Source organism: Phoenix dactylifera, chromosome 17, assembly GCF_051530095.1.
Source record: "Phoenix dactylifera cultivar Ajwa chromosome 17, Ajwa_hap1_PhDact_Kaust_v1.1, whole genome shotgun sequence".
Classification (NCBI taxonomy): domain Eukaryota; kingdom Viridiplantae; phylum Streptophyta; class Magnoliopsida; order Arecales; family Arecaceae; genus Phoenix; species Phoenix dactylifera.
Genome location: NC_143206.1, coordinates 14,255,491 through 14,271,391, shown reverse-complemented (window position 1 = coordinate 14,271,391; position 15,901 = coordinate 14,255,491). Strand labels below are relative to the sequence as shown.

Genomic DNA, 15,901 nt, shown 5'->3' with positions numbered 1-15,901 from the left:
CCGGTCAACGATCCACCATGACAAGAGGCTATTGGACCATAGTTGCTCTTCAGATTGAAATTGGCAGAAAGCCTCAATAATGGTCATGGGGACCATCACAGTCATTATTCTCCAATCTCGCTAAAGACTTACTAGTACTCTTTCCTTAATGAAATTTCTTCTTTACTTCAAAAATGGAGCTTGTGGTGGAGCCTCTATTGGATGAAATCTATGGAAAGGGATTGTGGGCTCAGCCATATCCAATTCGAGTTCATGTGGGAATCAGAATCCCATGATGCCATCATGGAATCAATCCCTCAGAGCAAAAGAATACCACCAGTTCCTAGCAGTGGAAAAGCCCAGGAATAGGGATGGTAGGACCAGACCCATACCCTCCTTAGACTTCAGCTTTATAGCAGTTTATTCTAAACTCTCCAATGCCAGTGTCTTCTAGTTCCCCTCTTCAATCCACTGCCACTAGTGACTAACATGGGTCCAACCTCCATTCTTTTGTGGGGCCAACTTCCCATAGTGACCAACCGACCATGTCCTTGGGAGGTCAGACAGGTTAATTTTAGACAGTAGCTTGTGGAATCAATAGGAGGCAAGACTTTTTGAGAGTTTTAGTCAAGCAAATCTTTGTGGGGGCATCTTGTGACTCATCACCCATTACTATCAGCTGATTTGCTGTCATGCTTTAACTAACGAATCAACTAAATGCTTGTTCGTGGACCCAGTTAGGTCAGCCATTCAGGCAACAATGCCGGTTCTCATTCCAATTTGAGAGTCGCATCTTGTTCGAGCTGACGACAGCTTGGCATCGACGCTCTCCGTCATCCATACATGTCAGCATTCGATAAATATGTCAACGTGGCGAGCTGCGAGGTGGTCGAATTGCTGACATGGCAATGGTGGCTCATGGCCGGCGAAAAAAAATAGAAGAGAAAAATGCATGGAGTAGGTTTCCCCCACCTTGCAAGATGCTCTTTGCTTTCATATACTCTCCAATTGATTGGTGCCCTAGATAAACAAACTAATCACCTCTACAAATGGCACTATCTTTTTTGGAAGACCTTTAATCCCTCTAATCAGAGGGGAAAGACTAGAAAGGGGATAAAGAGCTCAACATATCCAAACAAGTGGATAAGAAGTCATTGGACTTGACCTGCCTCTGTTTTTTTTTTTTTTTCTTTTCTTGACCTCACTTCTTGAAGCCGAATATGGCATGAGGGAGTAAGTGTATTGAAAAGGACAAGCAAAGAGTGGATTGAGCTGTGCTAGATGTTTTACAAATGTTTTGAACAAGCAAATATTTTATGGGTGGCAAAAAACAAATCATCATAAAGCACTCATTAAAGATTAAAAAAAAAAGTTCATTTCGTTGATTGTATCCTATTCAAGTGTTGAATAGTGTATCCTCAGTATCTTAAACCATAATCGGAAACTCCTTAAGGTATTTACACAACTAAAGGAACTCCTTAAATACGATTACCATCTATCTTCAAAATAAAAATCAAGAATAATATTATGATTTCTTGAGCACAAAAATATATATTTCAATAGATGTAATTAAGATGATACCATATTTTTTCCTTTTTTTTGTTGAGATGTATCATTGATTTTTGTTTTGTTTTGTTTATTTGCTCTAAAGCATGTTGCTTCTGTGAATGTTAACCAATTAAAACAATGCACTCTACATAAATATTATGTATTTTAATTTTAACTTTGAAAAAAAAAATGTAAAAGTTACGGTATGTGTTTTCTCTTCACTCCAATATACGACATCTAAACTATGTTATTGTTGGACTTATCTAATCAAAAGAAAAAAAAAGATAATATTCTTTGGAACATAACCTCGCAATCTCTCAATAACCATCAGAGAGAGATAATGAAATAGATTATATCAAAATATATGTTTTTTTTAATTTATTTTTCTTTTTTTTGTAGGCATCAAGAACATTAACTTACATAAATTGTATTGGATGGTGGCAAGATACACATACATGTGGATTAATTAGTTGCTTGAGCTTTCAATGGAAGTTATCGAGCTAATAAATTGGCATGATTTTCTAGTGTCATGGTATTTTTAAGATCTTAGATGAAAAAAGGGCAAGTGATTCTAAGCAACTTCCAAATAAAATTTGGAGATTAACAACATATTAGTCGACGAAGAGATGACACAAGCTGCATTTTTTTTTTTTGGTTGACCATCATATTTATTTTAGAAAACTGGCACCTCGCCATCTGTTGTACAATCGTACCAGCTAATTCCTCTTGGAAGCTGGGTAAGATCTAACATAATTAATAATATAAATGATCTCATATGCTTTACAATTCAAGCTTCAAGTACTTACTTCTTTTTGATGGAATGAACTTATGATGAAATACCATTAATTAGTATGCCCAAGAAACCAAAAATAAAACCAAGGATGATTTTGTAAGTCAATGCATTTGTGATACTAGATATGATTTAATATGTATGACTGCAGTTTTGTGAATGTTTAATTTGACTCCATTTCTAATGTTCTTTTTTCCCCTTTTTATCTGAGGATCGCCTCCTAATTACCAAACAAAATTCAGAAAAAGAGGAACTTTTGAATTTTTGCCTTGTTTTCTGCATTAATGCTATTATGAGATTTAAAATACTATGTCACTCATGAAACATCATTGAAAAATTATAAGCCAGTGATAAACAACATTAATTGCAAAGCAAACTAATTAACTGGTTTGATTAAATTGAACATAATAATGCCTCAAAAAAAAATAGAATTAAATTATAAAATGGTTCCTTGAATCCAAACAAATGATCAACATATATTGTCAAAGTGCAAGTCATGCTCACGTAACACTCCATAAAAATTGATCATAAACAATGAAACAATACATTGAACAACAAAATAATCGATTTTAATAATCAACATATATCATGAGATCCATTAGAAATGTGGAGGTACGTTTTCAAGCGTCAAATCAATACTCCTATCTAACAAATAACAAAGAACTTATAATGCATCGTGTGAACCTGAAGTTGAACAAAAAGAAAAAAAACTTATACATCCGTACATAAAACATGCCAAATAGTGGTGCAAATAGGTCGCATCGAGTCGGATCCTGGATGACCCCAATCCGATCCGATTTTTTATTTGGGTCCTAATTTTGGATCCAGATCCGACCTGGTTGAAGACCGGGTCGGATCGGATCCGAGTTGGATCGATTCGGATTCAAATCGGATTCAATTTTTTTACTTTTAGGAAAGAATTTGGGCAAATCTAATTTGGTCATATCATGAGGTGCTGGGTGACCCATGACTTTGAAAGACTTGCGATTGACCTCCAGTCAGAACAGATGAACCATGACTACTAACTAAGTCGGTCTGCAAGCCAAATTTCATATCACACTATATTTTGTCCGTATGACTGATTGGACGGAACTTGGTGTCTCCCTGCTCCCCTCTCACGAGGACAAAAAAAATCCCGGACCTTCTTCCAAAATCCAATTCCATCGCAGAAAACTGGCACATGACCCATATTCAGTTCAGTGTTCCCTCACTTCCTCCCTGCAAAAGTTAAAAAAAACAGAAGCCAAAAAACAGAAGAAAAAAAAAACAAGCTACCGAGACACCAAAGGTATCAACAGTGTAATAGATCGAGAGAGAATCCTGATGGACGAATAGTGCTATGACCCACACAAAAAAAAACTCTCTTTTGCTTCCCCCCCTTTCTCTTCGGATCCATTCGAGTCGGATCGGATCCGTTCGATAAACCTAGAACTGACCCAAAAAATGATTCGGATCCAATTTTAGGATCGACCCGGACCCACGGGTCCTAAAATTCGGGTCGGGTCGGGTCTCGGGTCGACCCGACCCATTTGCAGCCTTAATGCCAAATAAAGATTTAGCATATCTACATTTTTCAAAAAAAATCTAGATAAAATTAAGATACAAGTTAGCATAAATCACAATCATAAGTAATATAACTAGGGTCAAACTTGGATATGCAAGCCAATTTTTTGAAAAATCATGCACACCAAGTGGTCATGCACGTCAGCAATCACAACTTTTCGTTTCTATGGGCTCGATTCTTCAAGCACCCATCTTGATGCAATCACAATCTCTTGTTTTTATGGGCTCCGTTCTTCAATCACAAACAATATAACTTAGGACAAACCTGGATATGCAAGCCAATTTCGTGAGAAATTATACCTTACACTGCATGCACCAAGTGGTCGTGCATGCCAGCAATTATAATTAACCTCTTGTTTCTATGGGCTCCGTTCTTCAAGTACTCATCTCGATGCATCACTATATAAACAGACAGCTCTGATTATGGTAGGTGGTGCATGCCCCCTAGAATATAATTTCTTCAGTTTGTTAGGTTGGCTGCGTGTTGGTTGCAGCTTTTTTTTTTCGGTAACCGGATTCGGATTTCGGGTCAGATTCCAAAACCCGAAATCCGAAATCCGAAACCCGAATCCAAAACTTGATCTTCCTCCCGATAGAAAGGAGGAGAAGGGGCCAAAACCGGCGACCCTTCTCGCCCAAACGGTGGCGGTGGCCACCGAAATCTTTTGGACAACAGCCAGCCTCCTTGTCCCCTCCCTGCCGACCACCGCTTTTCCGGCGATCAAGGGGAGAACCGCCGATAAACGATGGTCCTTTTTCATGGCCGTCAGGAAGAAGCCCTCTCCCTTTTTTTCGGCATGGTGGTGCGGCCAGTTGGAGACTCACGGCCGCGCTTGGCCAGTGGCCACATTTCGGCCACCAGGAGAAGAGGCCACGGTGCCTCACCGCTGCAAGCTGGCGGCGGCCGTTGCCCTCTCTCCCCTTTTCCCCTCCGCCCGCGTCGGCCATGGCAGCCATGGTGGGTCGCAACGGCAAGCCGGACGTCAGTGCCAGCTCGCCAGGGCGACAGGCCGCAGCAGCGGCCATGGCTGCCTCCTCTGTTTTTCAAACATGAGCAACAGGGTTCCGAAAGAAGCATAGTCCCCCTAGACTTGCTCTGATTATGGTAGGCCAGGAATCCCAGCTCTGATAAGTAAGTCCTGCAACCCCTAAATCAAAACCCAGGAATCCCAACTGTAAACGATGAGAGACCTCGTAACTAGGCCACCTGTCCAACTGGTCGCATGGAAGTCGGCGGATGTCGTCCTTCCTTTCCAACTGGTTGCATGGAAGTCGGAGGATGTCGCCGCTTTTGCACTGCTTCAATGTAATCCGTCTGCCTCGTCAGCGGATCCGCACGGCGCCGCCGCTCTCCACGTGGCACCGTCCAATGGGAATCAACTAGGAGCTTCGACGAGCCTAACTAACTACCCCCCTTCCCGCTTCCTTCGTTTCGTTCCCTTGAAAGGACTCTGTTTCCATAAAACGGCCTCCCCAGATTTTTTGAAACAGAGCTCCTTTTCCTCCCCTTCGGCTCTTCTCTCCTTCCTTTGTTTCCTTTTCGTTTACAATCCTTTGGAGAGCGAGTTGATTAACCTAAAGAAGGTTGTTTTTTTTTCTCCCCGTTTCCTGTCGTTTCAATTCTAAACTTATCTCATCTCATCAGATATTCTTTTCATGTTTGTTTTTGTTAGACCCTGGATTGGGTTGTAGATAACTTAGATGCGAAGATTGGATTGTTGTCATCGGGAGTAGCTTCAGTATTTGCTTAGGTTATTCTTGTATCTGCTTTTATTTATTTTATAATCTAATTTCATCTCATTAAATTGTTCTTGTGGTTGAAACTCTTGGGTGGATAGCTTGGAATCTGTAGTTTTTTTTGTTTAAAACATCTCATATGCATGGGATGTACCTTAATCGGATTGAAAACTGTGATGGATTTTACCATTGGTACTGTTGGCAATAGTGCTTAAAAAAATAATTTTTTTATATAAAGGTTTTTCTTTTCTCTGCGTTTTTTTTAATCTCATTACATTAGATTGAATACTTTAGGATTTGTTGGTTTATGTAGGTTGGAATGTGGATATAGTCTGATGTTATTCGTTTTTGCTCCCAAATATATTATTCATTAATTTTGTAGGAGATGATGGATGAAGCTGTTGGGTTAGAAGGAAGTGTTGAATGGGCTGAGCAAGAGGGGAGCTTTAATAGTTGGCTCGATAAGGTGCTTGCTTCTGATGGGATTGAGAGTCCTCGCATGGTTGAGGAAGAGAATAGACCTCGAGATAGGCCCAAAGAGCCAGACTCAAATTCCAAGAGGCAGAAGGTCAATTCTTTTTTCTAAACTTGTATAAGAAATGTTCTTTTTTATCCGGCCATCAAGAACTTACCAAAGATAACAATAATAGGTATAAGTCAAAAAATAACTTGCATTAAAAAGGCAATGTACTGGTGAGAACTTTCTCAGATGTGCTAATGAGGAGATATATTCTAGCTACTCTGGATATTCTATCCTTATTTTGAAAATAACCAATGTTTTCATCATAATATACTTGTTTTAACTGCAAAATGTATATTTAATGAAATATAACTCATTATAGCCAAGGTTAAGATCCATTACCATCATTGAATTGTGAATCATGTGAAAATAATTAATACCTCCATCTTTTGGTATTTCCATGGCTCTAGCAAGTACCTAGTTGTCCTTGTATCAATGAGGTTTTTATGCGCTAACGGTAAATAATTTAAATTAGATTCATTTAGGGAATGTGTGTTGTCCCTAAGTTGTGTTTAGATCTCTATATGAAATTTTTTTAAGTGTTATATTGCCTACATTAGCAAGACAGAGATTAGGAAGTAAATTTGGTTAGGCTAAAGCAAGTCAATTTAGTTATGTTGATTTAGAGTGGAACAGATCAATATTGATAGTAATCATGGGCCTGAAACTGTTGATCATTTGTTCTCTCAATACTCCTTTTCAACGTTTTAGAAGACAGTTTGCTCTTTGTTAGGTGTGCTCCTCCCTCAATACTCTTTTGAATTTCTTTGTCTTGACTGGAGGCATAGAAATTTCTCTAAGCCTACTTAGTCTATCATTCTTATGTTGACTGCGGCCATAGCTTGGTCATGTTGACTGCGGCCATAGCTTGGTCATGTGGTAGCTATAGCTTCAAGATGTCTCCATCTATTTAATGATTGGTCATCCCTATGTAATTACAAAAGTAAAAGAGCTTCCACCTGCACTTTCAGAAGACTAAATTTTCATTGAAGTGGATTTCTGGCTTCCATTACCCAAAGATGTCTCATGTTTTTATTTACCTTCAGAGTTGGCTTTATTATGGACTGGTTTCAGCATCCTGGTTGTTCTTCGTCGACAGACTTCAACAACTTTTATTGGCAGATTCACCTCATTGCTGCATCTCTTGTTTTATTATCTCTTCTCTCTAATGATTAATCTGTTAGAATTGGAACCTGTTCAGTTCTTTTTTTTTCACTCTGTTATCAAAGCTGACCCTTTTATTATCTTTTTAAATAAAATTTTGGGTGGCTAATCCTCCCTTCATCTCAAAAAAGAAAGAAAAAAAAGAGAACAAAGGTATAATCTAGTAGTGTGTTTGCACATATTTAGGTAGTTTGGTTTGAAGTTTATCGTGAGGTTACATTAACAGGTTCCAGTTTGAGATCGAAGGAGGTATAGTGATGTTTTAATAGATAATTACTTGAATTACAAGAGTTGCAAGTGGCATTTGAACTAGATTAACCCTGAAGCAATTGACTACATGAAATCGAGTTCGCTTTCCTTCTAATGTCCCTATGGTTATTTTTTGTTAGAAACTAATATTTTTTACAAAGCTAATTTTTTATGGAGTTCTAAATGTATCTTATCTTTTCTATTTGGCGATATTTTCTTACTGGTTTATTTATTTTTAATCTATGCAGATAGGTCCATGCACTGACAAGACAGAGGAACCCGGTCCTCTGGGTTTGATTTTACGCATAACTCCATCTTTCTTGGATCTCATTGATAGGAAGCTATCTCAAAAGAAGACCACTCCTCTTAATGGACCAACTTCGGGTACTAATATAGAAAAACAACAGACCAGAAATGATGAATTTAACATCCAACCCACATTAATGAAATGGAAGGCTTCAAATTTTCCTGCAACAAAACTCAAGATCGGCTGTTGGGAGGTAATCTTACGTCTTGACTTGATAGAACAATTTAGAAAAAGCAAATGCTCAAAACCAAATGCTCTAATTAGTTTTTCTTCTTAGCATCTAACAATTTTTTTTTAAACTATGTTTCATAATTTTAGAGGAAGTCAAGAAATGAAGGTGATATTGTAGCTAAGTTTTACTATGCTAGGCGAAAACTTGTTTGGGAGATACAAGAAGAAAGATTGAAAAAAAAGATTGAGATCCAATGGACCGATATCTCAGCAACCAGAGCACGATTCATACAGGATCAACCAGACATTCTGGAAGTTGAGGTTAGATGTTTTCCTTAGACGTATATTCTCATTTTATTGATTACTTTTGCTACTTTTTCTTTTTCCATAGACTACTTTTATTGTCTTAGACATGTTTTGAACTAATTCTTGGCTTTGGATGGTTTTTTGAAGTTTCTTAATGATTTCATTCTTTTAATAACAAAATTTGGAATATTTGTTTGGGTTTGATAACTAAGATATTTGGTACCTAGTGCAGTTAAGGCAGCAGCCCATGTTCTTTAAAGAGGTAAATCCACAGCCAAGAAAGCATACTAATTGGGAAGCTTGTTCTGATTTTACCAGTGGGAATGCAACCACATGCAGGTACATAAAAATTACATTTACATCACTTTCTTGGAGCTCTGTCATTTTGCTAAGCCTTTCAATGGATTTTACACCTTCAAATATTTCCATATTTGTTGAAATATACTTCTTTTTTTTTTTAGAGAGAGAGAGAGGAATGTATTTTTTTATTGATGAAGTAGATAAATCCTTCGATTCAGATCTCCAGTCCTTCAATGTTTAGTCCATGTTAAACTACATCTATAGGAGCTTCTGAAATTATCAAGAACAAACAAAAACAGAATAATATCTTCTTTAGTAAAGTTCATGTAATATTCTCATAGCTTGTTTCTTATTTTTATTTCCTTCAGGAGGCACTATCTTGAGTTTGCAGAAGGAACTTTGGAGAAACATTATGAAAGGCTTTTACATTCTGATCATCGGCTACTTACGTTGAGTCAGAAAGTTTTTGCAAGCCATGATTCTCAGTTTTTTGAAACCGTTAATAGCGACATGCAAGATATGTGCATGCTCCAACCAAAATTTCCACCTATTTCAAATCAACCATCCAGCAACTGGTGTCCACCTCATCTGAATCATATTGACAATCAAGGGAGTGCTCCTACTCACATGTGGACCTTTGAATCTCATGATCCAGCAGTTGGTGCCAACCATCCACTTTCACTGCTGACACCAACACCCAGAGTTATACAAATGAATTCGCCAAGTTCAGGTAATTTGTCTTAATTTAACCCGGAGTTAATCTAGTGAGATGAGGATGCTAATTGTTTCTTTCTTTTCCTTTTCAAGTCATGGAGTGCCTACCAACTATGAATCAAGGTGCAAGTTCTTTGAATCCAATGACATCCTACTTGGGTAAATCATTTCTTCATTAGTCTTTCATTTCATTATGTGATATTCTACTACCATGAGCTCTTGCTAAGAATTTTTTTTCCCTTTCTTTCTTTCTTCAATGTAGCAGACAACTTTGCACTTAACAATGGCAACTCTGCAACAGATTCTACCCTGAACAGAATGACTCAGCTTTGCAATCAAGACATTCAAAGTTTGAGAAGGGTCGATGACATAAGCGAGCGACAAATCCAACAACTACCCTGGGACACCTGCGCGACTCCAGCTCCTAATTTTCTTCCTCGGCGAGTCCCTGCTAATACCTTATTAACTCATACAGCTGAAACAGAAAATTTCCATGTCCCGAGACAAGGTCAATCACTCGAGGAGCATTTAATGAGCGAGTCAGATGATCTGGATGCATTTGCTGCTGATGACTCTAGGCTTCTTTCTTCAGTAAAATCTATTGGGTCAGTCATTTACTAAGAAGCACCACCAGATTCACAACCGCAATCCTCAAATGAACTGGATGATGGTAACCAAAACACCGATGGCACAAAGTCTCCATTGGAATCAAGGGACTCCAAGCAGTTAATCCATTCTATGACTAATTCCCATGGCACCTACAATTAATCATCAAACCTTCATTAGGCTTGGCCAAGAAAAGAGTTCTCATGGCAGAATCCAGTAGTCTTCATCATCAACTTGCTGAACTGTTTCCTGGTTTGTTTCAATTTCTTCTGCGTTTGTTTTTGTCGCAACAGAACATTCAGACTGCCGTTAGTACTGTGCCAGTAGAAGCACCAAACAGGTTATTCTACTGATGCGTTTCTATTTCCTGGTTGTTTTCTCTTGCATGGTTATACTCTCTCTCTCTCTCTGTGTGCGCGTGTGCAAATCAACTGACTGCTTGGAAAGAGAGTTCGGCTGAATGGACTGGATCTGGATATTTGCTTCGAATGACAAGAAAGTATTTATTTTGAATTATGATACCGTTCGACATGATTTAGTTCTCACTATTGGAAGCATCATCATATAGAACTATAGCAGAGTGCTTGAGCTTTTGAATATGAGCTTTTGCTATTGGCTTTTAATTTGATCGATATCTGAAAGACAGTTGTTATAAAAGGATTTTACCTTCTTGACACTAAAATGACATCACAGTACTGACTAAACTTTATCTTGACTGATCTGTATGAAGAATGAAGATTAGCCATGGCAGCGAGCAAGCATAGTCTCCCAAACATTGAAAAATGCCTTGGTTCTCACTTCTCAGTGCTATGAAACTGGTTGTTTAGATGCATGGAAATAGGAGATTGTGTGATGAATATTGTAAGAACGAAATGGATTCAAAAGACGGCGATGAGTACCCCAAGTTTGCAGAACTGAAAAACTTCCAAGCTCTATTTCTATCTGATTTCACTGAGACCATTCATCGAAATGTGTACTTGGTGGGAAGGGTAGCTCCTCATTCCATTTTTTCATTTAGGCCTATCAAATTATAATGTCAATATCGTTCTTTTTTTAACCTCTGGGCGGACAAGTAGGAACAATGCTTGCATTACTTATAACATTTTAAAGGGTCGGCAATTGAATAATACATCATTACAGTATGATGAACTTGGCCGGTATCTTTGAATTTGTATCTTTGAAGTGGTTTGTGCAGCATAGCAAATCTGATATCCAAGTTGTGTCAAACACTCTTGGCCCGGCCGCAGCGGCGGCGGGGGCCCTAATCTGGTCCAACCCGATTTCTTGTTTGGGTTTTAATGTTGGACTTAGATCCAACCCAACAGAAGATTAGATTGGATTAGGTCAGATCCATGACTAAAATTTTTGACCCAACGGATCGTTCAGATTGGGTACAGCTTTATGTGTACTAGCAAGGTTGGTTTACAGCTTTATGTGTACTAGCTTTCTTTTGGTTACCACATTTATTCTTTCCCTTTTTGTTTCCTAAATTATTGTCATCTCCTAATTGATTGCTGTGGTTTTTTTCCCAACGTTTTTGCTATGACTGGTGTTTCTGCATCAAACCCCAGAAGCTGGATGACACCTGGTTATCAATTTTTTGATAATACTTGGTCATGGATACACTTGCTAAAACTTTTTGATCAAGATGATGGATATGGATTTAACCTTTATATTACGATTTTCAACTATATCTTCTCACCTGGGCTTTTAATATTGGTCCTGATGTTTCATGAAGTAATTGTTTTATGCACTTCTTTTGAAAGAAAATGTGTTATTATGTCAGAATGCTGGGGCTTATAAGTTTCCATGTTTTATCCCCATGAGAATGGTGACTTGAATAAATACTTAACTTCTATAGTGAAGGTTCAATATAATTCAGTTCAATTGGAAAACAAGCAAATCTAGGCAAACCACATGTCCACATTTTGTCCTTAACATTATACCTGGTTGCATGTGGTTAGTGTTCTTTTTTCCCTTCTCTGCCCTGTGCAAGAATTCATCTTACGGCACACACTAAGAGATAAAATTTAGCTGTACATGCCTTGTGTGCTTGACTGATAACGTATTAGGACTAATCAATGGTATTCAGTTGGCTGATGTTTGTTTTCTAATTCTACTATTCATACACAACATATCTTAACAAGATCATTATTTTCTGTTTGCAGGCAAAATTATATGTCTCTCTGGGCCTCCTGGAGTTGGTAAAACCAGCATTGGTCGTTCAATGGCACGAGCATTGAATAGAAGGTTTTATAGATTTTCTGTAGGAGGCTTGGCTGATGTAGCTGAAATTAAGGTACAGCGACTAAGTCATTTTGATGTCTACATCTCGGAATCAATATTGATGCTTTAGCTTATAAACAGTGTGGGGTTTTGCCTATCTGAAACTCATTTGTGATCATTATAACCTTTATCCAGGGTCATAGGCGCACCTATGTTGGTGCAATGCCAGGAAAGATGGTGCAATGCCTGAAAAATGTGGGAACAGCTAATCCTCTAGTTCTCATAGATGAGATTGACAAGGTATTAATATGCTTTACATAACCTGTTGTAATTTAGTGATGATTTTGATGCATCAATTTTTGCACTAGTTCGAGTTTACGGGATTAAGCTTCCTCATGATCTTGTGAATTGTGATGACATTTGATGTTTCCAACTTTTCTGGTGATTTATCATGTGACAGTTGGGGAAGGGACATGCTGGTGATCCAGCAAGTGCTTTGTTAGAGCTTCTAGACCCCGAGCAAAATGCGAACTTTCTTGACCATTTTCTTGATGTTCCTATTGACTTATCCAAGGTGAGCCACTGCTGCTGTGAAGAATTCTTGGACTTCACTATTTTAAATTTTCATGTTTATTGGGTCCAAGTATTGATGGTATGTTGATTATATATTTCATATCAATCTAATACCTGTGAGTGGAGTGCAGAAGCTTGTTACATGAGCATGTGATTTATTTGAAGCAAGACTTTGGCAAATCTTACATGGTTGAAGGGACAAATATAATTATGCATCTCATGAACATGTGCTTGAACACTACGGCCCATGTCCGATCCACAAAAATGTTTACATAAAATTGCTCACATTGGACAATGAAATGGATGGGAGTCACAAGAGATATATATCATGAAAATGATGGCATTATTTTTTAAACTAGCTAGTCAATATATATCCATCTTTAATATATCTATAAAGCATGTTATTGTGCAAAAGAGTAAAAAGGTTAGAGCAAACTAACTAGATGCTAGCAATATGATGGAGATAATTTTTGAAAATCATAACGGAACAAACTCTCCCTGATGAGCACTGTTTTTTAACCACTGTTATTTTGGGCATAGATTTTCCAGCAGTCCAATCTTAGTAAATGGAGATAGTTTGAGTAATGTCCTATGTGGCTACAAAGGGATCTAGAACTTCTAAAAGATCATTGTTCAAAATTTAGATTTGTACCTTTTTCCTTGGGAGCCTCCATATAGGCTTACACTCTTTAGTCTATGCATTTCCAGTTTTTGAGGTATTATGGACAAAATATTGTATGTTGGTTATAAAATAGCGGTCTGATATGTTGGTTATTCTCAAGGTCCGCCGTACCGGTACCGGTCGGCGTACCGGTGGCCGGCCGGACCGGTACGGTACCGGTCCGGTCCGGTCCGTACCGGCCGGTACCGGTGGTTTCAAAAACCACAGCGCGCGGCGCTGTGGTTCTAAAAAAAAAAAAAAAAAAAATCGTACCGGTGCGAACCGGCCGGTTCGCACCGGTACGAGGCCCGTACCGGCCGTTACGGGCTCCGAACCGGCCGGTACGCACCCGTACCGGCCGGTTCGGATAAAAAACCGGGAAATACCGGTTTTTTATCCGTTCCGGTACCGGTCTAGGACCGGACCGGTACGTACCGGCCCGTACCGGACCGGTACGTACCGGTACGGCATTCCATGGTTATTCTTCTGGTGATAGTCTTGTATAGTTGTATTACTAATCCAAATATTGGTGTCTTCTGGCATTTTTATACCCCCCAAATGTTTGAATTGTATCATCGAGGCTGATTAGCAATAGGATTTTTATTGTATTATGCTATAGTACATTTGTAAGTGATGTTTTAAAGCGGCATGTAATCCCAATCTGAACATGCACGAGTGCTTTTTTTCCTAGCTTCTTAATTTAGATAAATATGAACATGCTCATTACTTTATTCCATCAGTGCAAATTTTTGGTTGTCATATTTGACATTCACCTTTTCAATTGTCATGCTTATCTTGTTCTGTTCGGATGCAAATTCTAGCTTACAGGTTCACTAAGCAGTTTGTTTCTTGAATTTTGACATTGTTTATAGAGCAAATGAGAATGCAAAGATGGGTGTTCTGATTCTATTTAAACAGAAAGCATGCTTGACATGTGCTTTTTCTGTAATCACATTTCAGTATAACCTAATAGATTTCTTGTAAAGATCACTTATATCTATCATATGAAAATAGTAGAGAATGATGCTATGGGAAAGAAACGGACCATGCTCTTCTTGATGATAGTTCTGTGTTCATGACCTATGTGGTTCAGAATATAGACCCTTTTTTCTTTTTATTTTTAAGTTGCTCTAGACCCCCCCCCTCCGCCACACACACACACACACACACACACACACCAAAAAAAAAAAGGAAAAAAAAATCACCTACCTGTCTGCTTAGTTTCATCAAATTCATGAAATAGTAGTATGGTATGGAAACCAACTTACATATGAGTTGGGCCTAGTGGAATGATATCTAGAATTCATACAGATCTTTCAAAATAAAAATTGATGACACAACTTATAGAATCGGTTGTCATACAGGCTGTTATGTCTTGGACCTCACATGTTATCTTTCAGCAATTTGAAGTACTAATAAATCTTTCAGAGAGAAAAGATGCACATTCTGAATCAGAATATATATAATTTTAAATAACATAGAGATATTAAATAATGAACAGTGTGAAATTGGAATCTGTATATTATTAAACAGGCAGTGATTTTATAGATGTGAAAACTATTTCACAAATGATAATCCCGAGTTCTTGACCTGTGTGGTCAGGAATGTAACTTTTTTTTGGAAATAAGAACTGTACTGGATGCCAAAGAAAAACCCATTGTTGTTTGAAGATAAAAGTTCTGTTTAAGAAGAGTCATACTTATTGGAACAAAGGATGTCTCCCATTTTAAAGGTATGAGTCTTCTTTGCTAGAAGGACTTTAATTTTCTAAAATAGGGTTGTTGACCACAAAGTTGAGCTTGGCACCATGATCGGTAAAATACGCTTCGCATCTATACCATTCATTGTCCAATTTTTACTTTTTTTTTTTTTTTGCAACAGGCAGTTATTTCTTACTGGAACATTTATTAGTTCTTTGAAGTGTTGAAACCTACCCCACAAGATCTGAGCATTAGCTAGCTCATATGATGATCAAATATTTATAATAATTAAACAAATTCTGTCCTCAATTTCTATTCTGGGTAATTTGGATGCTTATACTGAATGATGCTCTTTCAGCGTTTCTATGACGTGTAACACTAGAAAAAGGACTTACAAAGGGGAAAAGAGCTTTTTTTTTTTATATTCAAAAACAATCTGCAAGGTAATATTAGATGCCATTGCCACTGTACCATCTAATGTGTAGTCTTCCATAGCTTGAAAGTCATAAGGGAGGGAAAAAAATTCAATGACATGAATCAGTGGAATTTAACAGAATAGCAAGTAGGATTTCTTTTTTGGAAAGTAGGAATTCTTTTTGGAAAGGTCTTTGATTTTTTTATCTTCTAAAATAGAATTAAATTTTCAATCACATAGGTCAGTAGATGCTTGAAATACTTTGAGATCCGATTAGTTTGGTAGATTTGAATTTCTTGTAAAAGATGTCCTGTTCCTTCTCACACCGAAAATTTTAGGTCTGTTTTAAGTCTCCACCTACCCATGACTGCC

At 37.9% G+C, this 15,901-nt stretch overlaps 2 protein-coding genes across 14 annotated transcripts in view; both read left to right on the top strand.

The window, feature by feature from the left end:
- The first annotated feature begins 4,480 nt into the window (after positions 1 to 4,480).
- LOC103704652 (uncharacterized) lies at positions 4,481 to 10,187 on the top strand. 5 transcript variants are annotated; one of them, XM_089928094.1, is made up of 8 exons: positions 4,481 to 5,464; positions 6,000 to 6,185; positions 7,799 to 8,050; positions 8,176 to 8,349; positions 8,567 to 8,673; positions 9,003 to 9,364; positions 9,442 to 9,507; positions 9,614 to 10,187. In XM_089928094.1, exons 1-8 carry the CDS (start codon positions 5,063 to 5,065, stop codon positions 9,967 to 9,969), a joined length of 1,905 nt encoding a protein of 634 aa, XP_089784220.1. In that variant the 5' UTR covers positions 4,481 to 5,062; the 3' UTR covers positions 9,970 to 10,187. The 5 variants fall into 5 exon arrangements, with proteins under 5 accessions (XP_089784220.1, XP_089784219.1, XP_089784221.1 ...); XM_089928093.1 differs by having other exon boundaries at positions 9,611 to 10,187; XM_089928095.1 differs by having other exon boundaries at positions 4,482 to 4,985; positions 9,611 to 10,187.
- Positions 10,068 to 15,901, top strand: part of LOC120109378 (lon protease homolog, mitochondrial-like) — a 24,152-nt gene continuing 18,318 nt past the window's right edge. For 6 of the 9 annotated variants that reach the window (XM_089928088.1, XM_088713224.2, XM_088713223.2 and 3 more), the window contains exons 1-4: positions 10,068 to 10,206; positions 12,123 to 12,253; positions 12,376 to 12,480; positions 12,641 to 12,754. In XM_089928088.1, the coding sequence (XP_089784214.1) occupies positions 10,158 to 10,206; positions 12,123 to 12,253; positions 12,376 to 12,480; positions 12,641 to 12,754 (399 nt within the window). In that variant the 5' untranslated portion in view covers positions 10,068 to 10,157. Of the gene's footprint in view, positions 10,295 to 10,495; positions 10,944 to 11,351; positions 11,371 to 12,122; positions 12,254 to 12,375; positions 12,481 to 12,640; positions 12,755 to 15,901 lie in introns of those variants that run through there. The other 3 variants (XM_088713226.2, XM_088713225.2, XM_088713227.2) reach the window with 3 other exon arrangements.

Excerpts from the sequence above, each read along its gene's own strand:
- LOC103704652 (XM_089928093.1), top strand. The coding sequence starts at position 5,063 with ATGAGAGACCTCGTAACTAGGCCACCTGTCCAACTGGTCGCATGGAAG. Across the intron at positions 8,350-8,566 it reads CAGACATTCTGGAAGTTGAG|TTAAGGCAGCAGCCCATGTT; the intron begins GTTAGATGTTTT and ends TACCTAGTGCAG. Across the intron at positions 8,674-9,002 it reads GGGAATGCAACCACATGCAG|GAGGCACTATCTTGAGTTTG; the intron begins GTACATAAAAAT and ends TATTTCCTTCAG.